A 27,191-nucleotide genomic window follows, 5' to 3' on the forward strand; every position below is an offset into this window, starting at 1 on the left:
ATGAATATTATGGGGAAATTTTTTTATGAGACTTAAAAAGGAACAAGAACACAACAATATAAAACATAAGAAACCAATCTAGTATTTTTGTCAGAAGCAACTTTTCTCACGAAAATGGAAAAAATATATAATTTAATTTGCATGATTTTTTTTGGTCAACTCTGGTTTATTTTGTTGGTTTTGTTTATTTGTGTGCTTGAAAGGTTTGGCTGCTGGGCCCTTGGACTAAGACCTGGGAAACTCTAAGCTTCATTTTCCTTCACTTGCCAAGTGGTATAGGGAAAGTTGCTTCATCTTTTATATTTATGAATTCCTAGGATAAAAAAGAATATACCACTTACTTTTTTGAAAGTATTTGTGAGTTTTTATATGAAAAACTGAACAATACTTCAAATTATAGAGCAGCGGGGGAAAATTGAGTGGGGCTGAGGAGACAGATTACGCTGCCCACCTTCCACGGGACTCTATTGCGCTCACTTGGTAGTTCTGCCGTTCAGGGCTGGCTTCCCCAGCTCACTCCACTTGTGGCTTTGGACACTACTTTTTCTCCACACTCTCTCTTCATTCTCCAGCTTCTTTGCTGACTCCTCTTCCTTGACCCAGCCCTGAGATGCAAAGATTCTTTGAAGGTCTATCTCCACACCCTTCTCTTCTAGCATTATCTATATGCTAGTGCAGTCTTTTTCACGCCCAATGTTCCTGCCACATTTCCACATACCACTCAGACATCTGTGCCTATGTGCCCCATAGGTACTTTAAACCCAGTGCCCCCAAAGTTTAGCATGTCTTCCAGTCCTCTACCAAAATGCTTCCCTTTCTGGACTCTTTGTGTTGATTAAAAGCTTCGCCTTCTCATAGTCAATAAAACTAGAAACGTGTTCATTTTCCTTGCCTCTCACATCTGATCAACTACGTGTTGTTAATACTGTCTCAAATGATTTAATCTTCTTCATTTCCCACATCTTATAAGTAGCCACATTCTGTTTATATTATCTCTAAAATGTTCCCAGTGTCTCTCTCTTGTCCATTCTATCTTCTGCCCTTGTTCTGACCTCATCAACTATTTCATCAGCCAGCTACCTGGCCTTCTTGGCTCCTTCTCTGTTCATTCCATCCTGCACACCGCTGCCAGAGTTGTTTTCTAAAATACAAATTTAATAATAATAATCTTTCGCTGAGAAACTAATAGCTTCTGCAGCAGAGTCTGGCTGCAGCCTCATTTTCTGGCTACACTGCTTCTGTACTCCTTCCCATCCCCCATGTAATACAAGTGTGCTCTATCCTGCACATCCAACACACCATAAACTTTCATGGCCCCATGTTTGTTTGGCCTTCTGTAATGCCCTACCTGTCTTTTCTACTTGGTGAAATTACACCAATCTCTCAAGGTCCAGCTCTATTGAAAAGATAAAATAGACTATCTTTAGAATATAGTAGGACTCTAATAAATATTTTTTGGTAAGTTAGTTAAAAAGAAAATACAAAAGCCTTATGATACCAGTAAAGGATGAGGGATTATTTTGTTAGCTGAGAAATATAACTGTGTCAAGTGTATACTGTCCAAGATCCCTACCTGCCATTTCCATGGTCTGCCTCAGGCAATCCTTCCTTAGTTCCCTTCTTAAAGGGAATTTTAGTTAAAAAAATTATATATATATATTTTGTTTTACTAAAAATGATACTGTAACGAACATATTTTATGGAATACTTTTGCAAGTATATCTGTAGTGTACATTCTTTTTTGTTTGTTTGTTTTTGAGACAGAGTCTCATTCTGTCACCCAGGCTGGAATGCAGTGGCGTGATCTTGGCTCACTGCAATCTCTGCCTCCTAGCTTCAAGCGATTCTCCTGCCTCAGCCTCCAGAGTGGCTGGGTTATAGGTATGCATCACCACACCCAGCTAATTTTTTGTATTTTTAGTATATACAGGGTTTTGCCATGTTGGCCAGACTGGTCTCAATCTCCTGGCCTCAAGTGATCTGCCTGCCTTGGCCTCCCAGATTGTTGGGATTACAGGCGTGAGCCACTGCACCTGGTATATACACATTCCTTTTAAATTTAGGAAGCTAGCCCTTTGTCTACAATATGCGTTGTAAACAATATTGGCAGTTTACCAATTGTCTTTGATTTTGTTCATTATTATTTTTTGTTGCATATAAATTTAAAAATCTTTACAGTCAAATTTATTAATATTCTCCATGCTTCTATGTTTTGTGTCATTCTTTAAAAAGTCTTCTTCATTCTAAGATTATGAATAAATACACCCAGTTTTCTTTAGGCATTATTATAGTTTCTTTTTCAGGGTTTAAATCTTTGATCTTTATGAAATTTACTTTGATATAAGGAGTGAGATGAGATTTGTCTTAATTTTTTCCCCAAGTTGTTACTAGTTATACCAAATCGACTTATTGAATATGCTTTTCTTCACTAGTCTGAAATGTAGCTTTTATATAAAATTCTATTGCATAGTTATATGTATTTCTGAACTCTGTACAATTCAATTAGTGAAAACTTTTGATGTCCCAAACCAGTAGTTTAGGAGATTTCAGTGTTAAATCAGAGTTACTCTGGATCCAGATCTGTTAGCAGATATAAACTTCACAGTCACAAAATTCAGGTGAGCAAAGATCTAACTTTATTTCCCTACAACCCAACTTAGTTTAATGCTTGAGCCCCTATGTCCATTTTGTGGTAGAACTCTTAATACAGCCAATTCAAGGTATCTCTGTGTCCCATGGGTGATATAAGACCTGGGGACTGGGGATGAGATAACTTTTTTCTCATCCAGGATTTCATAAAGAGGGTGATTCTGGTTGATAGCCATCTCTGTCTTCTGGCATCTATAAGATATAACTCAATCTGTCTGGTCCTTCTAATTGTGCACTGGCATATGGTTATGTTCTGGCCATGGGCCTTCATTTGCTAGTTCCAGGCACCTGTGCCTGACATCCCCATCTCAGGACCTCTCTTTGCTTTCCTGAACCCTTTGCAAGGGGGGCCCCGGGAACTCTTGTCTGCTTTCCTATACCACTGGAGGTGCTGAGTCTCAGTGAAGCGGTGCTCAGGCCGATCTACCAGGACATCTCTCAGACTTTGCCAGTTTTCAGCTGTAGCCTAATGTTGAATATAGGCTTCTCCAAGAGGCTTTAGGTATGTCTGGGCTACATCCTGGGAAGGGAAGCAGAAGTTTACTATGCTCTCAGGTCCTTCCCAAAACTACCTTAAATTTCTTCTAGAGGCTTCACCCCAGCTCCATGGAGGCCCTTTTCTCAGGAATTCATATCAATTACTTGTTTTCTTGCTCTCTTTTCCCAATTATCTTCTTTCCTCACAACTGTGAGATTTGCCTCTGTTCTAGGGAGGCAGCAGTGGCTGTGCTGAGAGGAAAGAAATGGCTTTTACATTACCCTGTGATCTTTCCAACTCCAGTGTTTATAGTATAAACTTTTTGTTCAGACCTTTAGAAATTGAGCAGAGCTTTTGGAACCAAAACAATCATTTGTCTCTAAACATTTTAGCTTTTAATATGATCATTTCTGTTATGAAGTTTGAGAGCCTATTTTGGTAGTCATCGCCAATAATTTGATTCTTTCTTCTTGCTGCATCAAGAAGAGTAATGGGCACAAAGAAGCCCTGGGGGAAGGATGCCTTGGAGGAGCCCGTGTTATCTCAAATGATTATCTGCAACACTGAGTGAGTCCTTGATCTGGCTCCTAGACCGCTGTCTCCATCCTTGTGATCACTCCCTTGGTCTTGGGATTCATTTCAACTAGCTGCTGGTCCTCTTAGTTCCTTTCCTCTGCTGTTGTTTAGTCCCTGTTTTTTTTTTGTTTTGTTTTGTTTTTGTTTTTTTGCAAATTATATTGTATGTGGTTTATTATTTGTTTTAAAATTGACAGATAACATTGTATTGTGGAATAGTTAAATCTAGCTAATTAACAAATGCATTACCTCACATAGTAATCATTTTTGTGGCAAGAGCACATAACATCAACTCTCTTTACATTTTTCAAGAATGCAATGTATTGTCATTAACTATAGCCACCATGCTATACAATAGACCTCTTGAAGTTTCTTCCTCCTATCTAACTGTAATTATGTATCCTTTGACTGATATCTTCCCACATTCCGCTTTCCCCAACCACCCAAGCTGGTAACTACTTTACTGCTCTCCTAGAACTTTTTTAGATTCCATATATGAATGAGATCATGCAGTATTTGTCTTTCTGTGCCTGGCTTATTTCATTTAATATAATGTCCTCCAAGTTCATCCATGTTGTGCAAATGGCAGGATTTCATTCTCTTGAATGGATGAATAGTATTCCATTGAGTATATATACACCACATTTTCTTTATTCCTTCATTTGTCATGGGTACTTAGATTGTTTCCATATCTTGGCTATTGTAAATAGTGCTGTGAAAAATGTGAGAATGAAGATATCTCTTTGACTTAACTGATTTTTTTTTTCATTTGCTTATGTAAACAGATGACCTACTGATTACAATTCCTTTAGATATATACTCAGTAGTGGAATTGCTGGATCATATGATTGTTATATTTTTAATTTTTTTGAGGAACCTAAATATTGTTTTCCACAATGGCAGTACTAATTTACATTCTCACCAACAGTGTATAAGGGTTCCCCTTTCTCCACATCCTCACCAACACTTGCTAATTTTGTCTTTTTGTTAATGGCCATTCTAACTGGGTGAGGTGATATCTCATTGCGGTTTTGATTTACACTTCCCTGGTGATTAGATTTATATTTCCCTGGTGATTAGTAATGCAGAGCATTTTTTAGCAGCACTCCAGTGCTGCGCTGGTCTCTGGGGCATGGGCTTTGGGTGCACCCCAGCACTGCATCAGTCTGCCTTAGGGCTTCCCCCTAGTGCTGCAACGGCTATAGCAGTAACCAGTGTGGGAACCTTGCCTGTCAATGAGCCCTGAATCTCTGGACAGGCTTACTGCTGAAGGAAGTACTTGAACAACGTCCCTTACTGCCTTTTGAAATGGGGTTCTGCCTAAGTTCCCTCACCACAAATCCTCCCAGAGATCACAGTCCTAGCATCTACCCTCTTTGGCTGGCTCATCACTTTGATTGCAAAGCTGTCTACTTTCCAAACTTTTGCCTACCCTCTCTTCTGGGAGCCTCCTGATATAGTTCTGTATATGTCTCCTGTTGCAGGTTGCTGGATCTTTCCAGATCACCTCACCACATCACCCAGCCACTCTGCCCAATGGGAGGGCAGACAGTGTTCCAGTGTGGGAGGAAGTGGTGTAAGGTGCAGGTAGTATGTGAGGAGGGCACCAAAGAGAGTTACTGCGAGAAAGTCTGCATGGTCAAAAGGTGGATTACCAAGAACAAAGCATCATAATGTTGTCCAGTTGAGCCCAGGTTAGCTTAAAAGGTCTAGTCTTTGATTCTTTATGAATTATTGTTTTGATGTATGTCTTAGTCTGTTTATGCTGCTATAACAAAATACCTTAGGCTGGGTAATTTATAAAGAACAGAAGTATATTTCTCACAGTTCTGGAGGCTGGAAAGTCCAAGATTGAGATGCTGACAGGTTTGGTGTCTGGTGAATATATTTCTGCTTCCAAGATGGCACATTGAATCCTGCTTCCTCCAGAGGCAACGAACACTGTGTTCTCACATTGCAGAAGAGCAGGAGAGAGAGAACCCACTCTCTCAAGCCCTCATATAAGGGCCTTAATCCTATCCATGAGAGCTTTCCCCTTATGATTTAATCACCTTCAAAATGCCCCACCTCATGATACTATTACATTGGCAATTAAGTTTCAACATATGAATTTTAGGAGAAATGTTCAGACCATGGCAAAATATTTCGGTAGTCAGTGACTCATTTTTATGACATTATCCTTTTCCTTCCCATTTATTCCCCTACTCCGAAATATTCTCCATGCCTAACTCTGAATATTTAGTCATTATAGGGATTTTACTTAATAACAGGAGGTAACTACGGTCATTTTTTTTTGTGCCATGAGAAGCTTGATCTTTTTCTCTGGTCCTGTGTAAACGGCTGGGGATTTAAAAAGCCATTTTCTCTGACCAGTTTATGCTTGTTCTCCTATTTGCCATTCAGTAAGTAAATGGCCTTTAACACAGACGTCTTGATTTTCAAACAATAATTAGGAAAGAAAGCACTTCATATGGGGGCTGAAGATTACAGGGAAATTGCATCATCTTCTTCCTTAGTACAACAATATGTTGCTAAACCAGCAAGAACAACTAGTTGCAATTTATCCAAACCAACAATATTTTCTTTTCAGAATCCTACCTAAAAGTGAGATTCACCATGAAAGTTTTGTGTTTTTGAGCAAGTCTAGGTTTTAATTTTTTTTGACTCATCTGCTTCTTTAATTGAAAACAAGACAAAACAAACATGGAGTAGAAGCTTTAACCAAGTGTGTTCTAACACGCAAAGACTATGGAACCCACCTGAGTCCCACTTGGATCATTTCAAATGGCTCCATATTTTTCTGTTCCCAATTAAACTTCCTAGAGTGTTCTCACAGGAAGCTCACATTGATAAACTTTTTGAGTAATCCAGGAACTCTTAGAACCTGATAAAGTGAAAGGATTTGGCAGGAACGTTTCAGATATGAGGAAGATTTCTTTTCAGGGTATGTTTGTCTATTAATTGGATGGTATACGTGTCCTAACTATGAAGAAATTGGCTCCGACTTGGAGAAAGACTAAAAAGTGGCTATTACTCATTGATGATTTTGGTGGGAGGAAAGTAATAGCTTGTGGACTGTTAGTTTTGTCATCATAACAAACTAGATACCCTGAAAAATCTCTCAATACAAAACACCTAGAAATGATGAGTTAAATATAATACATAGTCTTTAAAATATTGAGCTCAAAGGAAACAGAAGAAACTCTCATACACCGGAAGTGGTGAGGTGATGCTTATACTAGTCCCCAATCCTGTTTGAGGGTATTTGGTGATCTTGGCGATCAAGAGGTTTGGGTTTCTGACATGCTAGTACAATAGGCAAGGCCTTGGCCTATGCAAGGTGGGGAGGCAGAATCAAGGCTCTGCATAATGGCTAGGGCCCTCAAAAGGCTATGCCGCCAGAAAAAAGATGCTCAGGCAAAGGGAAATGTCAAGCAAAGTTGTCTGTTTCCCCTGGCCTCTGGGTAGAAAAGAATTCAGATTCTGCCCATACATGGCTTTGAGGTTGAATTTATACAATCTGAGTGGTCAGAAACTCGAAGTCAAGATATTAACATGAAATTGTTGCAGTTTGATAGCACGTCCGCCATCTGGCAGAACAATGAAAAAAAAAAAAATCCTTTCCTGGCAGCCATGCGAGCTCACCAAGGGCTCCCGGCCATGCCCTTTCCCAAGATTCTCCATAAAATTAGTTGGTTGCTTCTTGCCCTGAGGCAGCCCGGTGAAGGCTGGGGTGTGGTGATCCCATGTTGTCGATGGGGAAAAAGTGAGTTATGGGGTGCTTGAGGGCTTCTTAAGCCATAGTTCAAGCATAGCGAGTGCCCCCTCTTCTTCTAAAAGGGCCAGATACCTGGCCTCATCCTCTCCACAAAGAACTCTCTTGGGATCCCCAGGGAATCCAGGTTAGGGCAGAGCCCTAGGGCTCAGAGAGGGGGGTCAGTAACTAACCTGGGCCCTAGCACTGTAAAAGTGACAGTTTGATCTCCCCACTGTCCTTCTTTCCCTGCCCACCAGGGACAAGGCTTCCAAAAAGAGGGGATTACTGGGAAATTCTGCCTCTTGTTCGGATTAAGTTCTTCCCGCTGCAAGGCTCCAAGCTTCACTCTTCATCCTCAGATCTAGAATGGGATGGAGGGCAGTTAATTTACAAAAAAATTATATAAAATAATTGTATGTAATATATATTATCAAAATAGCTCTCACAGCATAAATCTTATAGATAAGCCTCACCAACATGAACTTACAAACCAAAATTATGAACACATGAAAAAATAAGCTACTAAGAGTAAGAAATTAAAACTAATAGAAGCAAATGTGGCTGGGCGCAGTAGCTGATGTCTGTAATCCTAGCACTTTGGGAAGCTGAGGTGGGTGGGTCACTTGAGGTCAGGAGTTCAAGACCAGCCTGGCCAACATGGTGAAACCCCATCTCTACTAAAAATGCAAAAATTAGCCAGACACGGTGGTGCATGCCTGTAGCCCCAGCTACTTGGGAGGCTGAGGCAAGAGAATCACTTGAACTTAGGAGCCTAGGAGTTTGAGACCAGCCTGGGCAACATGGAGAAACCCCATCTCTACTAAAAATACAAAAATTAGTCATGTGTGCACGTGTGCCTATAGTTCCAGCCACTCAGGGGCTGAAGCAGGAGGATCACCTGAGCCTTGGGAGGTCAAGGCTGCAGGCTGCAGTGAGTCGTGATTGCGTCACTGCACTCCAGCCTGGGGGAGAAAGTGTGACCCTGTCTCCAAAAAAAAAAAAAAAAAAAAAAAAGAGAAATCAACTAAGGGAGACATGCCTGGAAAATGTAAAGAGCCCCTTAAAAATTGATGTGAAAAAAGAAACAACTTAAAAGAAGAATGTGCAAAAAAATATAAACAGGAATTTCAAAGGAGAGAAAATTTGCAGAGTCAATAAATACATGGACAGGGGAAAGTAGCAGTAATCAGAGGAATACAGACTAAAACACCACCACTTTGGCACCGACCAGATATAAAAAAAAATTAAGTCTGAACCAAGTTCAAAATGCTGATAACAATGTAAACAATGGGCATTTCGATACACTGCAAGTGAGAGTTTAAATTGATAGAATCATTTTAGAGAATAACTTGGGAAATACTTGGTAAAGGTAAATTATGATCCAGCAGTTCTACTCTCATGTATACCCTAAGTCAGCAGTTCTGAAACTCTTTGGTCCCAGGAGCCTTTTAAACTTTAAAAAATTTTTGAGGATACCAAAGAGCTTTTGGTTATGTGAGTTGTTTCTATTGATATTTACCATATTAGAAAATAAAATTGAGAAATTAAAAATACATTCTTTAAGTCATTTAAAAGGCAGTAAGAAACTGATTACATATTAACATGAGTGACGTATTTTTATAAACTCGTTATATTTTCCAAAACAAAAATTTTAGTGAAAAGAGTGGCATTATGTTACATTTCTGTAACTATGCTTGGCTTAATACCAGACAGCTGGATTCTGTTTCTACATTCAGTCTATTGTGGTATACTGTTTTGATTGAAGTCCATAAAGAAAATAAAGATACACGCAACTATTGATTTGGAAAATGGAGGAGAATTTTAATGGCCTTTTCAGATAGTTGTGGCAATTCTTCTTTGATACTCTACCCAAAACTAACAAGTGGTAGTTTCTTAAATGTTAATTTGAGCCCATATCAATGATTTTTCATACTCTGTTAAATTAAAATGCATAGTTTATATTATACCGTGAGTGGATTTTTTACCCATGCATAATTTCATAACATTTTGCATTGGTCATTTGGAAATTATTGGTTTACTGAATTACATAGATTTTCAAAATGTTGATACATTATACAATGTCAAAAATCACCACCCTTATCATTAGAGAAATCATGAAATATTGAGAAGCTGTAAAGTATAAAAATCCAGGGTTGGATTCAAGTTTTCAAAATTTCTAATTTTTTTGAAAGCTCAAATTTTATCATCAACAACAATACAGTCAGCTTTCTTTGGAGTAGCAGGCTCACATCATTCACTTTTGAAAAAATGTCTGCCAAACCCCAAGAGTTTAATAATCATAGTTTCAGTCATCCTCCTAAAAATAATGTTTAGTGAAAAAAGTAGTAGTTCATCTTACAACTCAAACAGTCACACAAATGCTTTTTCTTGAAATGACCATTGCACTTTGGCATGTAACAGAGTACTTTGTGCTTATTTCTTATTTTAATACACAAAATATTAAATAGATGACTATGTAACAGTTGAAATTTAGTAAAATTAATATTCTTCAGTGATTTTTTTAAAACCACAAGTGCATGGAGGTGAAGAATACAATGATTACTAGTATTGCTGGATACTGCTGCCTTGATTCCTGCTAAGGTGCCAGCACCATCTGTGCAAATGTTAACACAGTGAAAAAGATAAATGGTATTATTTTCTTCTTCTCATGAAAATGGTTTTGACCTCATGATTTGCTTGAAAGAGTCTTGGGCCCATGAGGGGTCTGTGGACCATATTTTGAGAATTGTTGGCCAAAGAACCATTTGACTTTGCACACAAAGAACCAGTATTTCCATAGCAACATTTTTTTTTGCCATTGCAAAGATTAGAAATAATCATCCCCTAGAAAGTGGATAAAAAATTGAATGATATTTGAACCTGAATCCAAATGCCTAACAACAATGGAATGATACAAAGGAATTATATACAGCACTGAAAATTAGTTAGACCTAGATGCAAACATGAGATGTGAAAACAGAGAACGATTCATGCTGTATAACACTACGTTAAGTTTAAATATATGCAAAACATACTATGTATTTTTAAAGCATAAAAATGGGTGGTAAGTGTGTATAGAAATATATTAGAATAATAATTAACAAATTCAGGATGGTAGTTACCTGTGTGAGATAGGGAAGGAATTACATTTGTGGAGGAGATACATAGAGGGCTTCAGATGCACAGGTACTGCTTTATTTCATAAGCTGAGGGGTGGTCGTAAGGGGTTTATTTTATTATTTTCTATAGCTCTTTCTATTCTGAAGAATTTTGTAATAAATAGCAGCTTGTCTATAATCATATTCTTTCAAATACTTGCTTGTGAATTTAAGCAGTCATATGGATAAACTATTAGTATTGAAACTTTGGCATGTAGATATAAAGTCAGTGAATAACTTCACAGTAATGATGTAATTCTCCTTAATAACACACACACACACACACACACACACACACACACACACACAATTCTGCTATAAAGGTCTCTTCATTTTCGTTACGTGCAATGCCTACTAAAACTCACTGTTTAAATGAAATGATGCTCCCAAGGCATCCATTCTCAATTACAGAAAGCATCTCTCAGTATCCCCTCTCAGTTGTAGGTCTGAGACTATTGTGTCCTGCCTCCACAGTGTTCCAGATCATCAATTTAGCCTCTGGATATTTTCAGCTTTCTCTGCCGACAGAGCTCTGTGTGCATCTGCTATTTTATTTATTTATTATTTTTGAGACAAAGTCTCACTCTGTTGCCCAGGCTGGAGTGAAGTGGCACGATCTCGGCTCACTGCAACTTCTACCTCCTGGGTTCAAGCAATTCTTCTGCCTCAGCCTCCCGATTACAGGCTGGGATTACAGGCACCCACCACCACACCCGGCTAATTTTTGTATTTTAGTAGAGAAGGGGTTTTGCCATGTTGGCCAGGGTGGTCTCAAACTCCTGACCTCAGGTGATCCACCCGCCTCGGCCTCCCAAAGTTCTGGGATTACAGGCGTGAGCCACGGTGACTGGTCATGCTATTTAGTTTCATCTTCAGGAGGCTCTTTGCCCTCTTAAACTTTGTATCTGAAGTGGCCATACTTTGCTCTGCTCCTGTCACTTAGAACCCAGAAACCTCTTAACTTCCACGTATTTCCCCCGAGCCTGTCCTTTCCAGTGGTTTGAAATTTAAAACTGGCTGGACTTGAGCTTAGTTAATGGTGGCAGAGAACAAAATAGACATAATTTTCATAACGACTTTTTCATTTTGGGGGACATCACATTTTTCACAGGGGCTTTTGGTTAAACAACAGAGACAAAACCTTCACAACCTCCCTAACTTCCTGTTTTTTTGAAACTGATATCCTGCATATGGAAATATATAAATAAATAATAGAGAATCCTGATTCCACTTGGATAAGCCTTGTTTGAAAGTTGAACAGTCTGTCCATTCCTCCACATTAAAATATATTCCTGACTCCATTGTGACTTACCACATGCTGTCTGTTTGGGCCACATGGTTCTGAGCACCCCCCCCAGTTACTTTTATTTTTTTCTATATACTAGCATTGTACTAGTGGTTTTCCTGAGGAATGCTATTTTGAAACATTGTAACAATCTGTTTATAACAATCAGTCTGTTAACCTATGTTTTTTTTTAGTTCCTTGTTATTAGTTTAATCTTCTGTGGTGCCCTTTGGCCCATCCCCTGGCCCTCCTACCCCTTCAAATTAGGCAGAAGGCATTCATTGCCTCAGAAAAAGGATGTTGAAAAGAAATTAGAAGTAACAGTAAACTGTAAGTTTCAAAAATCTATTCTGAAACTTACCTGTTAATACTTTGAGAAAAGTAAGATTAAGTCTCAAAGGTCAGGATTAAAATTTTTTTACTTTTATTTTTAGAGATAGGGTTCTGTTCTGTCATCCAGGCTAGGGTGCAGTGGTACAGTCATTGCTTACTGCAACCTCAAACTCTTGGGCTAAAGTGAACTTCCCGCCTCAGCCTCCTGAGTAGCTGGAACTATAGGCAAGTGCCATTGTGTCTGGCTAATAGAAGTCAAAATTTCAAGGTTAAAAAATTCGTAACTCTGGCTGGGCATGGTGGCTTACATTTGTAATCCCAGCTCTCTGGGAGGCCAAGGTGGGAGGGTTGCTTGAGGCCAGAAGTTTGAGGCTGCAGTTAGTTATAATTGTGCCACTTCACTCCAGCCTTGGCAACAGAGTAAAAGACTCCATCTCTCTAAAAATAAAATGAAATAAAATAAAAAAATAAAAAAATTCATAACTCTGAAGAACTAGAATATGAATCGTGTGGCATAAATAATACATTTGGAAGAATACTTGTTGATAACAGAAACTAGAAAAAACCTGAATAAATGGAGAATATTCTGAGTTTGAGTAGGTTTATCCTGAATCAATGAACATTGCTTTTTTTGCTCCTGAGTGAAGTGAGATCCAGCACTCAAGCAATAAATTAATTCAAACATAAGGAAATAAATGAAATTATATTATTTGTATGTTTGAATTTGTAACTAGGGTTTGCACCCTTACATATCCTTCTGAAACATGCTGTTGCCCTTATGGAGAGATAATTGAAGCTGATGTTACTATATTACAGAGTTCTCTTTGTAAGGCCTATAGGAAAAAAATTCTTGGGGCTCAGTGTTGGGAGAGCTTTTCTTCCTCTGGGCAACTGGTTTATTTTTAGCCTGGGGAAACTCTGACTCATGAATCTGATTGAATGCCTCCTTTAACTGGCTGCATGAAAGTATGGCGTCAACTCTGAACGCTGTCTTTTGCTGGGGATGAGTTTCATCTACCCCAGTGACTATTCTTCTTCCCACTTTGTTTTCCTTTTGCCTTTATGTCTTTACTTACTCTCAATCTGGTTGGACTTCCTGGGAAGCAGACTCTGAGGCAGTGTCTAAGGCGCAGGATGCTTATTAAGGAGCACCTTTGGGACCAACACCTGCAGAAGGGAGTGGAGAGGAATCAGTAAGGGGCAGATGGAGAAACTGAGCTTCAGTCGGGACCAAATGATAGTCTTAACTGACCATGTGGAGAGCTCTGCAGGTAGAATGGTCCCTCAGAGTTGTCTCAACTTGGGCCTGAATGGCCAGGTCTTTACACTCTCCCATCAACCGTTCACTAGATGTCAGCTGCCCCAGGCATGACCTTGGCCAGGAGGCAGTCCTTGAGGGGAATGACAGCTGAAGGCTGTCTGCCAACAGCAGTCCCAGCAGCTGGGGCACCAGGTCCTTCACTGAGGGATGCTGGTGATACATCAGTGCCCACCATACTTACTTTTAAAAATCTAGTATATATTTCTACAAGAATTTGGAACAAAAACACCGATAAAGTAAGTAATTAAAGTTGTGACTCTTGTTCTCATCCTTGCCCATTTACGTTGTCTCATCTTAAGTGTGATCCTGAGTCTTGGCATATGTCATTTCTCTTTTTTGACTGTGAGAGTGTGAAAGGTGAGGTCTAAAATATAAGAAAATTATATTCTTCCTTCAACATCCAGCATATTATCAACTCTTCAGTGGAGGTTTAGTTGACTCCCCAGGCAGAGCCAGCAGCCCTCTCCTCTGTCACCATCATGCCCCCACATCACAGTGTCGTGATCTCTACACATCTGCTTCTTTCATGGGCAAGACGTCCCTCAAATCTGACCCCCTTTGAATGCTCCTTTTATCATGAATGGCGCTACCGCCAACCCACAGGTGCTGGGATTCTGGAGACAATTCCCATCAATCACCAAGTCCTGCAATTTGCATTTCTAAAATCTCTCTCTAACCCTCTATTTCTCTCCATTTCCAGTGCTGCTACTTTCTTTCAAGCATTCGTTATACCTCTCACCTGGACTATTGTAATAGCCTTCTATTTTTCTCTCAGTTTCTATTATTGCATTCTCAGCAAACCATTCTCTACACAGCAGCTAGAACCATCTTATGGAATTGCATATCTAATCATACCATCCCTGTTTTAAACCCAACAATAGCCCTCCCACAAACCTTCATGACTTGCCTGCCTCCCAGCCTCACCACTCTCATCCACCACACTAGCCTGTTTTGGTTCCTCTAATGTGCTGCATGCCTTTTCTTTCCAAGGTCGTCTCACATTCAGTTCTTCCTGTTCTGCTTTTCTTCTACCTTTACCTTCGACTAGTAATTTCCTGTTCATCTTTCAGATCTCAGGCATATGTCTCTTTGTCCAGGAAGCTGTCCCTAACTTCCTAACTAGATCAGACCTCTCCTTTCACAATCTCATATCAGTTGTGCTTCTTTGTAGGATAGGTCGCATGGCAATTTCATAATTAAGATAATACTTTAACATTTTTCTCTTCTACTAGGATACGTATCCCACAAAGTTTGAGACATCTTGGTCGCCTCAGCATTTCTAATGCCCAGCACAGGTCCTGCACATAGGAGATGCTTTATGTACGGATTTACTTATTAAATAAAATATACTTATTGTGTTGGTCCATTTGGGCTGCAATAACAAACTGTCTTAGACTGGGTAACTTATAAACAACAGAAATTTATTTCTCACAGTTCTGGAGGCTGAGAAGTCCAACAACAGGGTGCTGGTAGATTGCTGTCTGGTGAGGGCTTATTCCTCAGAGCTGGCACCTTCTAGCTGTGTCTTCACATTGGGAAGGACAAACAAGCTCCTCTTGGCCTCTTTTTATAAGGGCATTAATCCCATTCATGAGGGCAGAGCCCTTATTATCTAATCACCTCCTAGAGGCCCCACTTCTTAATACCACCACATTGGTATTGACCCATACTACTACCTAATGGTTTTAACATATAAATTTGGGAAGCGGGGGCACAAACATTCAGATCATAACATTTATTTACTGAGTTTGTTAATGGCATGGACAATTTATTTATCATTTTTGAGTCCCCATGCCCTAGTATATGTTGGATGCTCAGTAAATGGTCTCTCCTTTCCTTCCTTCCTTCCTTCTTCCTTCCTTCCTTCTTTCCTTCCTTCCTTCCTTTCCTTCCTTCTCTCTTTCCTTCTCTCTTTCTTTCTTTCTTTCTCTCTCTCTTTTCTTTCTTTCTTCTTTCTTCCTTCCTTCCCTCCCTCCCTCCCTCTTTCTTTCTTTTTCTTTCTTTCTTTCCTTCTTTCTTTCTTCTTTCCTTCTTTTTCTCTTTCTTTCCTTTCCTTTCTTTCTTTCCTTCTCTCTTTCTTTCTCTCTCTTTCTCTCCTTCCCTTCCCTTCCCCTTCCTTCCTTCCTTCCTTCCTTCTTTCCTTCCTTCCTTCCTACCTTCCCTCTTTCTCTTGCTATGTTGCCCAGGCTGGAGTGCAGTGGTTATTCACAGGCACAATCATACTGCACTATCTCCTTGAACTCCTGAGCTGAAGTGATCTTCCTACCTCAGCCTCCTGAGTAGCTAGGACTACAGGCATGTGCCACCATGCCTGGCTAATAAGTATTTTTATAATAAGTATTTTTATAATAAGTAATTAGCCTGGCTAATAAGTATTTGTTGAATGAATGTTTGAATCAAACTATGTGAAAGGTTGTCTTGGGGAAGAGGGAGCAGACATTATGTCTGGCTGCAGGAGTGAGAACCTGGACTAAAGGTTAGAAATGATGGAAAGGCAGAATTTTTAAGAAAATAATTATATGGTATGAATAACCTAATGGGAATTATATTTGAACATTTCTATTTTTTTGGGTTCTGAATGATCAGATGATTATGAATAATTTTTATAATTTTAGTAGTTTTTGTTTTTTCTGCAATAAATGTTTTCATAAACAGAAAAAATTCATTTTAAAAAGATGTGAACTGATGATAAATTAATGAGCTCTCTATCCCTAGAAGGGTTTGAGCAGTTGGGAATGCCACCTGCCAATGATGACAAGAAAGGGACTTCTCCATGGGGTGGGGAGGTTGGGCCTGGCAAGCATTAAGATTCTTCCAACTCCAATAGCCTGTGATACTGTTAACTGAATGATAAATGCCAAATCTCCTTGCTTAGAAGAACTTGGCCTAGTTTATTTGGCTGCCTCACATTCTGCCAGTGGCTTCGTTACATTGGAACCTTACTGTGACACTATCGGCTGCAGTGGAATTTGATTTGTAATTACCTGAGGATGGTACAACTGCAGGATTCTGGAGACGACAGTATTATAGTGATAACAAAAACATGAATATATAGGTAAGAGATGTTTATGTGGAAAATTACATGACACCCCTCCATGAAGAGTTTGGGAGAGTCCTGATGAAAATGTTCTCAAATCAACACATATCCTTAGTATTATGGTTAATTTTCCAAAACAGACATTTTCAAACTGTGGTTTTGGGTAAATTTTAAAAATGGACCTTCTTCTGATTTTTGTGTTTATGAGCTAGTTTGGCAAACAGAATCATTGTTTTTCTCTCTTAAGAGAAATGACATTTAGACTCTTTCCTCATATAGCAATAGCTCTGAATTAAGAGGGAACAGAATACTCCCAAAGGAAATCTGGTGCATAGAAGTGGATCTCCGTTAAGAATAGTGGAACACACATAAAAGTTTCTTCTGATTACATGAAATGCCAGTAGAGAGAGAGAGAGAGAGAGAGGAGAGGGGGAGAGAGAGAGAGACAGAGAGAGAGAGAGAGAGGACAGATATAAATAAAATATAAGATAATGAAGTAATAGGATTGATTTCTGCAAAGCACATGTGAAAACAATAGTTCTGTTGTCATAATACCTGTGTAATAGTAAATGTGTGTATATATGTGTGTGTGTTATGGATATTCTACTAATGTTAGTGAAATGGTAGTTAAAAAATAAAACAAGGCAAAGAATAATTCTAGAATAATTCAAAAAAGGAAAAATTAGAATTTACTACTATTAGCACCCACTCCCCCTTAATTTCCAGTGTGGTCTCATGGAGCGCTGTTATTCCTAGGCATGCATGAGTCTACCATGTGTTTGAATACTTTACATTTTTACATTATTTGAAAATTTTATAACTCTTCTAGATTCTCAGTACCAAAATGAATTCTAATCTTTTTATTGCTTGAAAGACAGAGAAAATGCATTTTTAAATTTGATGTAAGATTTTCAAAGATTTGTCCACAAAGTCATAAATAAGCTATGTAAACACAATGCATCTGATTATCATTTTATAGAAAGTTCAAAGATTTCCAGCCCCTCTGCTCTCAGAAAATTTTTCTTTGAAGCAGACAAATTCAATAGTACTCGGGTGCAGGGGCAAGGGACATGAGAAGAATGTTCTTATGGCATGTCCTCTGCCAAAGCTGGGGCTCTCATGGCGGGACCCGGGAGCCAAGGTTATCATCAGAGCTGGTTGCCTGTTGTGCTTAGCACATGGCTATAGGGCCTTGCATAACCAGGGAATAGAAGGACATTTATGAGGAGGCGGACCTGTTTCATCAAAGCACATTTAACAGAACCCCCAGCCCCCCCGCTGCCACTTCACCTAGGCAAGTACCTGTAAAAATCAAGCCATAAGGGTTGTCTTGCTCTTCTGAAGTTCACGCAACCCCCTGCCCATTCCACTCACTCTGCTCTGTGCCTTTCTCTGCTCTTCCCTGCTTCTCCAACTTCCAACTTGACTCTAGGCCTCGCCTTTCTACTCCTGTCTTTGGTATGGTTGACTTTGAAGGTCTCATCTGAAAATGCTCCTCCTACTTGATCTGGAATTCCTCCTCAGACACCATTCTAAGTTCACCTCTAGGGTCCCCAATCTGTGATAGTGGGTAAAAGACATATCATATTTTTATGGTTTTGGGCTTTATATTTAAATCTTTAATCCATCTTTGGTTAATTGTTGTATATGGGGTAAGGAAGGGGTCCAGTTTCAATTTTCTGCATGTGGCCAGCCAGTTATCCCAGCACCATTTATTGAATAGGGAATCCTTTGTCCATTGCTTGTTTTTGTCAGGTTAGTTGAACATCAGATAGTTGTAGGTGTGTGGTCTTATTTCTGGGTTCTCTATTTGGCTCTGTTGGTCTATGTGTCTGTTTTTGTACAACTATCATGCTGTTTTGGTTACTGTATCCCTGTAGTATAGTTTGAAGTCAGGTAGCGTGATGCTGCCAGCTTTGTTCTTTTTGCTTAGGATTGCCTTGGCTATTTAAAATCTTTTTTGGTTACATATGAATTTTAAAATAGTTTTCTTTAGTTGCGAGAATGTCAGTGGCAGTTTAATAGGAATAGCATTGAATCTATAAATTGCTTTGGGCAGTATGGCCATTTTCATGATATTGATTCTTCCTATCCATAAGCATGGAATGTTTTTCAATTTGTTTGTGTCATTTCTGATTTCTTTGAACAGTGGTTTGTACTTCTCCTTGTAGAGATCTTTTACCTCCCTAGCTAGCTGTATTCCTAGGTATTTTATTCTTTTTGTGGCAATTGTGAATGGGAGTTTGTTCCTGATTTGGCTCTTGGCTTGACTGTTGAATGCTAGTAATTTTTGCACATTGATTTTGTATCCTGATACTTTGCTGAAGCTGTTTGTCAGCTTAAGAATCTATTGGGATGAGACTATGGGGTTTTCTAGGCACTATCACTTAGGACATAGGCACAAGCAAAGATTTCATGATGAAGATGCCAAAAGCAATTGCAACAAAATCAAAAATTGACAAATGGGATCTAATTACACTAAAGAGCTTCTGCACAGGAAAAGAAACTAACAACAGAGTAAACAGACAACCTACTGAATGGGAGAAAACTTTTGCAAACTATGCACCCAACAAAGGTCTAATATCCAGCATCTATAAGGAACTTAAACAAATTTACAAGCAAAAAACAAACAACCTCATAAAAAAGTGGGTAAAGGACATAAACAGACACTTCTCAAAAGAAGACATACATGTGGCCAACACTCATGAAAAAAAGCTCAATATCATTGATCATTAGAGAAATGCAATTCAAAACCACAATGAGCTACCATCCCACGCCAGTCAGAGTGGCTATTATTAAAAAGTCAAAAAACAACAGATGCTGGTGAGGTTGTGGAGAAAAAGGCACACTTTTACACTGTTGATGGGAATGTAAATTAGTTCAACCATTGTGGAAGACAGCGCAATGATTCCTCAAAGACTTAGAGGCAGAAATACCATTTGACCCAGCAATCCCATTACTGGGTGTATACCCAAAGGAATATAAATCATTCTGTTACAAAGATGCATGCACATGTATGTTCATTGCAGCACTATTCACAATAGCAAAGTCATAGAATCAATCTAAATGCCCATCATTTGGGCAATGATAGACTGGATAAAGAAAATGTGGTTCATGGAATACCATGCAGCCACAAAAAGGAACAAGATCATGTGCTTTGCAGGAACAGAAAACCAAATACTGCATGTTCTCTTTTATAAGTGGGAGCTAAATGATAAGAACACATGGACACATAAAGGGGAACAACACACACTGGGGCCTTTCGGGGAGTTGAGGGTGGAAGGAGGGAGAGGATCAGGAAAAATAACCAGTGGGTACTAGGCTTAATACCTGGATGATGAAATAATCTAGACTACAAATCCCCGATGACACAAGTTTACCTATGTAATGAACCTGTACTTGTACCCCTGAACTTAAAATGAAAGTGAAAAAATAAAAAGACACACCGTGTGTACCCCTGCCTCCATCTCTGCTATCTTGGCCCATTCTTTACCCAGCTTCCCTTTCAGGAAAGGAAACTTGGACAAAGGAGAGCACAGGCAGGGGGATATAGAGATACCAGAAACATGGCTTGTATGTGGACATCAGCCATCCTTAGTCCTGTCAAAAGAGAGGGTAAGCAACTACAGGCAGAGCTGACCTCATACCTTTGAGGATGGGTGCACTGGGGGCATTTTAACCATTATGTTTTAGAATTTGTTACATTTGCAATATGCTCTACTGTTCTCAAAAATGTTAACATACAGTTTTGATTACTGTGAAACAAACCTGTGTGGAACTCTTAATACTTCCGTCTGCTAACTGCTTTACATTTTCTTCCCCCACATTTAAATATCTCTGAAATTAGTACATGTTTTACAATCACTATGCAGTGGGAATAGCTGTGATGGGGTTTCTGTTGTTGCCTATTGATGTGCAAATGTTATCTTAGCTCTTTGCGTTGTCACATCCATTCAGATATGTGGATAGTTGACAGCACATGGGCTGATTGCTGTTTACTATGTCTTAAACAGGTTACAATTTGGTTTGACTTTGAAACAAAAAGTCATCATGTACACAGAAAAGCACAGAAGCAGAGGAGTGGGATGAAATGTGATATTAGTGAACCAAAGAGCCAACATTGAAGTGACCACAGTTCCATATGGTCTTGCAAAGCAACCACGGAATGTTTTGCCTAAAAAGGAAGACATCAACATGTAATTATCATTAAGACATGGCATCATAGTTACTTAATGGTACATAAAAACTGGAGCGTCTTTTTCAAGCACCTATTATGTTAAAAGTTCTCTGCTGGTTAAGGTTATAGGTTTTGTGCTTTTACACGACATGTGTGCCTCACATCAATTCCACTCTGTGGATAGTATTATCCCCAAACCAGGGATGAAGGATGAATAACTGGCTCAGTTGGTAATCTAGTTTCGATAGAGTGAGGGATTGACTCTTCACGTGCCCAGACCCTGTGCCCCTTTCCCAACCTTGGTAGACGTCTTCTGGATTTTCCAACCCCTTTGTCTTTCAGGAGCATCTTTGGGAAGGATTTGTTCCAAGGGATCTATACTCTGGTGCTATTCTGAAACAAGATGACAGTTTGGTTTTTTCCTTGGTTTCTCTTCTAAAAATTTAGGTTTTGGGAACTGGAAATCCTTCTTAGGGCATTTAAACCATGGTATTTATTTGTCTGCAATGCACTTTGAATTCAGCTCACATATTCTCTCACCTTATCTCACAATTGTTTCCTAAAGTGGGTAATGCTTCCTTAAACATGTAATCCTTATTTATGTCTGAGAATAAGTCATCACCACAAACAGGTCTGTGGGTGCCTATGGAAAGTAGGTGAGTTGGAGATGACCCAGTAAATGCCCCTTGACATCACCAGCTAAGGATTTTCTAGAAAGCTCAGTATTAGAAAAGTATTGAACATTTGTTTTTACCAAACTCCAGGTTCTCAAGAAATAGCTAGATGAGCTTCTCATACATAAACATTTATATTTCCAATGCTATCTGGGAGGGAAAAAGAATAAAAATTAAATTAAAATGAAAGCCACTTCAATTTCTGTCCATGATTATAATTTTATTCATACCAACATTTTTAAAGGTTTAAGCATGTTTAGGAAAGTGGTTTCTTCTTAGATCGGGATCAGAAATGGCAGCCCTCTTGGGAAAGGCCAGTCTGTGGTAAACTCACCAGCAACCAGAGTGGAAGTGCCAGAAATATTCGCGGGAAGCTGATGATTCTGAGATTCCTAGTGTGGTTCTGAACCCAGGAGAATTTACTTGCATTTGGAATTATTACACATCATCGAATGAAACCAGAAAGTTCATTATTTACACTTCACACATTTACTTTTTTTAAGATCTGGCTCAAAGGCACTAAGAGTTATGTTCTAGATTAGAGGTATCCAGTTAATTAAATCACAAGGACTTTGTAGCAAGTAGTAAAAATAATTCTTTCCCCACAAATTGAGCTGAGGGGGCCGTTCTCTTCTTTCTTAGGCCAAACATTCAGCATAGCCACTGTTTTACCATGAGCTCTCTGCTGTGAAAGGTTTAAACACACTGTTGGTATTCAAATTGTTAATAGCTAATGCAAGGTCACCTAATACTTTGTCAGTGTTTGTCTGTTACCAATTGTTCCTAATTGACTAAAACAGCTAGAGTTATTCACTGACTCTTAAGAATGGGGCAGTAGGTTTTAAAAGAATATTTAGAGAATCATTTACAACTATACTCATTCTCATCCTTTTCCTGCCCAACTTCATAGGAGTTTTCTGTCTAATCCAAGGTTAGTCCCCTATCTGTGCCCTGAATGTATACATCAAAATTAAATTTACCATCTGCTTATCTCTCAAACTGCTGCTTCTGAATTTTCTATTTCAGTGAATATCACCATCATCATCATCTACCAAGTTTCCCAAGCAAGCACCTAGGGATCAGCAGAAACTCTTTCCTTTCCATTCCCATACTCCAACTCCACCCAATCCACCAGTGTTCTGTCCATTTTACTAAATCAGTATTTTTCCTACCTGTTCATTTATCTCTATTTCCTTTGTTACTACATCAGTCCAGGTCCTCACTACCTTAGAAGAACCTCCCAAATGGTCTCCCTGCTACAGTTTTTGATATTCTTATAATCCATTCTCTATACCACTATTAAGATTCTCTTTCTAAATGCAAATCTGCTTAAAACCTTCTAATGGTGCTTCATCGTCTTATTTTTAATTTTTTTTCTTTTTTATCTTTATTGCTGCCACACAAATTAATGCCTCATCATGTTAAGGAAAAAGTTTAGACCCTCGGCATGGAACCAAGTCCTAAATCCTGTGGTCCTGCAGGCCTTTTCAGCATCACTCTGAACCATTTTCCATACACCCCTTATGTTTCAACCCTAGGGAAAAACTTACATTTTGCAAATGGACCATGTTCCTTCTCCCTCTTTTGCATTTGCAGCATGGTTCACTCTACTGACCGTTTGCTCCTTGTTTGCCCACAGCAATCCTACTAGTTCTTTAAGACTAGCTCATTTTCTATCACCTCTGGGAAGCAGTGAGGGAGTCCACTCTGAGTTTAAAGTCACTTACAATGGTGTCTTCTCTTGTGTTTCCACAGGACCCTGTGCATACCTTCATCAAGGCACTTGCCGCGTAGTACTTATATTTCTGCTGTACGTATACGTCTCTTCCACTAAACTCTAAACCCCTTGAAGAGAAAAACTGTGTCTTTTATCTTTGTATCTCCAGGCCAAGCATGGCAACTGTTGCTTAGCAGGTGCTCAGTTAATTGCTGCAGAATAAAGGAGTTTTAATCCCTTCCTATCACTTCTGGAAACTACTCAAGCAAAGTCATTTTTTTCCTCTTTCTTTCTGTATTTTTAATTCCTTCATCTTTTCCTTAATTCTTACTCATCTTAAAAAGAGCAAGAAAACACTTGCTCCATCTTAGCCCCTTCATCGTAGCCCCATTTTGTTGAAAAATAGTCCAATTATTGCTTTAAACTCCTAACCTCCCATTGACACTTCAGCCTACTAAAATTTGATGTTTACTCCCTCACTCAAATGGAATTGTTCTTCCCAATGACACCAATTGCTTCCTGATTGTGAAAGTTAGGCTTTATCTTAAGTGATTACTCTTCAGGATTTCAAATTGTTGCCCTGTTTTTCCTGAAAAATCCTTATTAATTTGGCTTTTGTGACATCGTTTCTCCTGATCTACGTCATCTCTCAACACTAATCAGCTACACCAGCTGCCTTTACTTAAATGCTGGTGTCTCAAGGAACCCTTATTAATTCTTTTGTCTTCTTATTCTCTCTGGGTAATTTCATCGAATTTTGCATCTCTGGCGACTACCTATATATCCAGTGATCCTGAATTTTAACCTCCAGAACTCTATTTCCAATGTGTAATAAATTCTGTGACTCACAATATCCTCAAACTTTACTTGTTAAAGTGGAATTGTTTCCTTTCGCAAACATGGCCCCTTTTATATTTCCTATCCTAGTAAGTTAGCAGGAGGGTCAAGGTGTTGACCATTCATGATCTTTCTCCAGGTTTCTATACTAGACTACATAGTCAATAAATTTCAAGGAAAAAGTTATCCCTTGTATGTAGCCCAACTTAGCTTTTGTATTAGTTAGCACTGTATAACAAATCACCACAATTTAGATTTAAAACAGCACACATTTATTATCTGAAAGTTTCTGTGGGTCAGGAGTCCAAGCGTGATTTAGCTGGGTCCTCTGCTCAGAGTTTAACAAAGCTGCAAGCAAGGTGTTGGCTGGGGTTGGGCTTTTATCTGAGGTTCAGATGCTTCTTCCAAGATCACATGGTTGTTGACAAAACTTACTTCCTTGCAGCCGTAGAGCTCATGGCAGCTTGCTTATTTAAGGCTAATAGGAGAGAGAGTCTCTGACTTGTTCACTCTCTTTTAAAGGACTAGTCTGATTAAGTCAGGCCCACCCAGGGGATCTCTTTGATTAATTCAAAGTCAGCTGATTAGAAACCTTATGTATATCTGCAACTTCTCTTCACTTTTGCTATATAATGTAACATAATTATGGGAGAGATGATCCCATCACTTTTGCCATATTCTGTTGGTTAGAAGCGGGTTACATGTCCCACCCACACTCAATGGGGGAGAGGATTATACCAAGGCATGGATTACTGAGAATCACTCTAGAATTCTGTCTGTCATAGAGTAATTATATATCTATGTAGTGAAAAAAATAGATGTTTGTAATTTGGAGGTATTAAAAGGTTGAATACAAAGAAAATATTATAGAACTTTAAAGTCTTAATTTTAATGGAGATGGCACATTATTTTGAAGATAGAGAAAATGGCTTTCTATCCTTTTTCTATATTACACTTAGTGCCTTGGGCAGGATATATGTCCAAGTATCTAAACTGTAGATTATATTATATGAACTTAAATGGAATAATTAAATAAGTAATTCTGAAAGACAAGTATTTAATGACATAACTGGCTTGATTTGAGAACCATTTTACCATGTGTTAGCCTCATTCGTAGTAAGAGAGGATCATGTAATTGTATGTCTATAAGTAAAGTTACATGGTTTTTCTCTGTACATTAGTTCAACGTTTCTAATGGTTTTTGTTTTAAATTTTTCTTTTAATACCTTTGACAGACTATGATTTTCATCAGAAGTGCTAATCTTTCCTCAGGACGGAGAGTTCAGGCATCTTTTCATGTTGTTTTCTCACAGTTTTAAATGACATATCTACTGAAGTTCTTTTATCAGTGACTTTTCCCTTCCTGGCCCCACACTATCTGAGGGCATACTCTCTAGCTCCTTTTATTTTATTTTATTTTTGTAGGCATCAGATATATTCTGAAGTCAATACTAAAGCTGTTAGAGTATGACATTTACTAAGAATCCTGCCATTTTAAGCCCTTCTTCTTAAAGGACAACAATTCCATTGGTATTCAGTAAAAAACAACATGGCTTGGTAGATTTAGCTCTTTTTCTTGACATTGGCAATGATAATACAATGCCTGTGGTGTATAATTGTCGTGGCTGACTTGTAAATTCCCTACAGATATGTGGTTACTTCTCTACTTTCCCTTTCTTTGGCTTGGGCAACTGCCACGTTGATGCACTGGAGCCATTCTTCTGCATTCTTCTCATCCTTGGCCTTAAAGACATAGGTTTTATTGTCTGTGAAGATTTCGAAAGCCCGGGGGAGAGAGCGGTCCCTGCGTTTCTTGGCCACAGCCTTCACACTCTGTACTTTGCTGAGTTCTATTGGGCAGTCGTCAGGGTCATCTTTCTGAAAGGCATGGGAAGAAAAGAACATGGGCTGGCTGTTACTGTAGGCAGGGATCTCTGGCTACTGGAGAACTTTCTAAGAGGGCCAGAATCCTTTCACTTTTTATGGCTCAAGACCTTTGTTATTTTGGGTGCTAAGGCCTCAGAATCATTAGAATAGCTGAAGGACTGAGCAGTCAGGCCTTTGTTAGAGTATCATAAGTTGACACAAGTTAACTAATTTAAAGAATATTATTATAAAGTGGGATTTGGGAAAAATTCAGAGTTCTTTCATTTTCTATTAATGTTATATTAATAGAGCAAGGGGCAACGGTACAATTTGGAGTGCTATTAACTTATAACTTCTGGTAGTTTGGGAGGTATGAAATTGAATTTTCCTTTGTGCTACCTCTGAGAAAGATTTTGCCAAACCTTAATTGAATAGAGAGGTTTCCAGTGTTTGCATAGACCAAACTGTTTTTGAAACTCTCTGCAGCTTTGGAAGCATGCTTTGTCTACAAACAGTAAGAGAAGAAATATTTAATGATGTTACATTTGCCTTTTATTAAAGCAAAAATTTAAGAACCTCTACAATACCAAGGTCATCACACTGGGCTAAGATGAATAATTTTAAGGGGCCAGATATTTCTTTGAAGCAATTTCAGGTCTTTCACATGAATACATTTTGTCTAGTAAAGAAAGTACCTGTGGTTGAGAATCTTGCCAATTCTGCTTGCCCACCTCTCCTGTTGCAATCACCCTCCTTTCACTTTGCAATGAAAAAGCATCATCATCACTCATCCCATACTTTCTATGATGCTTTGTTCAGTGTAAAAAAGTCTCAGAAGCACCAAACAAAAAAGCAATTCCAACTATTGATGTCAGGGAAGTATCCATCAGCCAAGGCAATGTAATCACTCCTCATCTATTTCATTATGAGATGCATTTTCAATAATATTTCAATTTTTAATGTTTAATAATTATTAAGCTTGGCATTATACTTATGGATTTTCATGAAGGATATAACTTTTTAAAAAGATAGCTGAATCAGAAAAAATAACACTTGGAGATGGATGGTCACAAGAAATTTAAACAATTAAATTTCAATTTATACATATAGTTTTACTCAGTGAAAAATGAAATGCCATTCAGGATAAAATGCTGTGATAGAGGTAGAACAGAAACATGATTAAAAAAAAAAAACAGAAGCAATGTGAACATTTCTATTTAAAAAAGAGTTAATTTATGTATTAAAAAATAGTGTTAGGTGTTAAACTGCTATGGTATTTTAATCCAATGGTTACATTTAATGGAGAGATGTAATCCTTTTGTTTTA

General features: G+C 38.6%; 1 protein-coding gene across 9 annotated transcripts in view; it reads right to left on the minus strand.

Moving 5' to 3' along the window:
* Positions 1–3,537: 3,537 nt before the first annotated feature.
* VEPH1 (ventricular zone expressed PH domain containing 1) overlaps positions 3,538–27,191 on the minus strand; it is a 315,043-nt gene continuing 291,389 nt past the window's right edge. For 8 of the 9 annotated variants that reach the window (XM_024245018.3, XM_024245020.3, XM_054552896.2 and 5 more), the window contains one exon: positions 24,249–25,877. In XM_024245018.3, the coding sequence (XP_024100786.2) occupies positions 25,641–25,877 (237 nt within the window). In that variant the 3' untranslated portion in view covers positions 24,249–25,640. Of the gene's footprint in view, positions 7,822–13,312; positions 13,404–24,248; positions 25,878–27,191 lie in introns of those variants that run through there. The other variant, XM_054552900.2, reaches the window with a different exon arrangement.

Source organism: Pongo abelii, chromosome 2, assembly GCF_028885655.2.
Source record: "Pongo abelii isolate AG06213 chromosome 2, NHGRI_mPonAbe1-v2.0_pri, whole genome shotgun sequence".
Lineage (NCBI taxonomy): Eukaryota > Metazoa > Chordata > Mammalia > Primates > Hominidae > Pongo > Pongo abelii.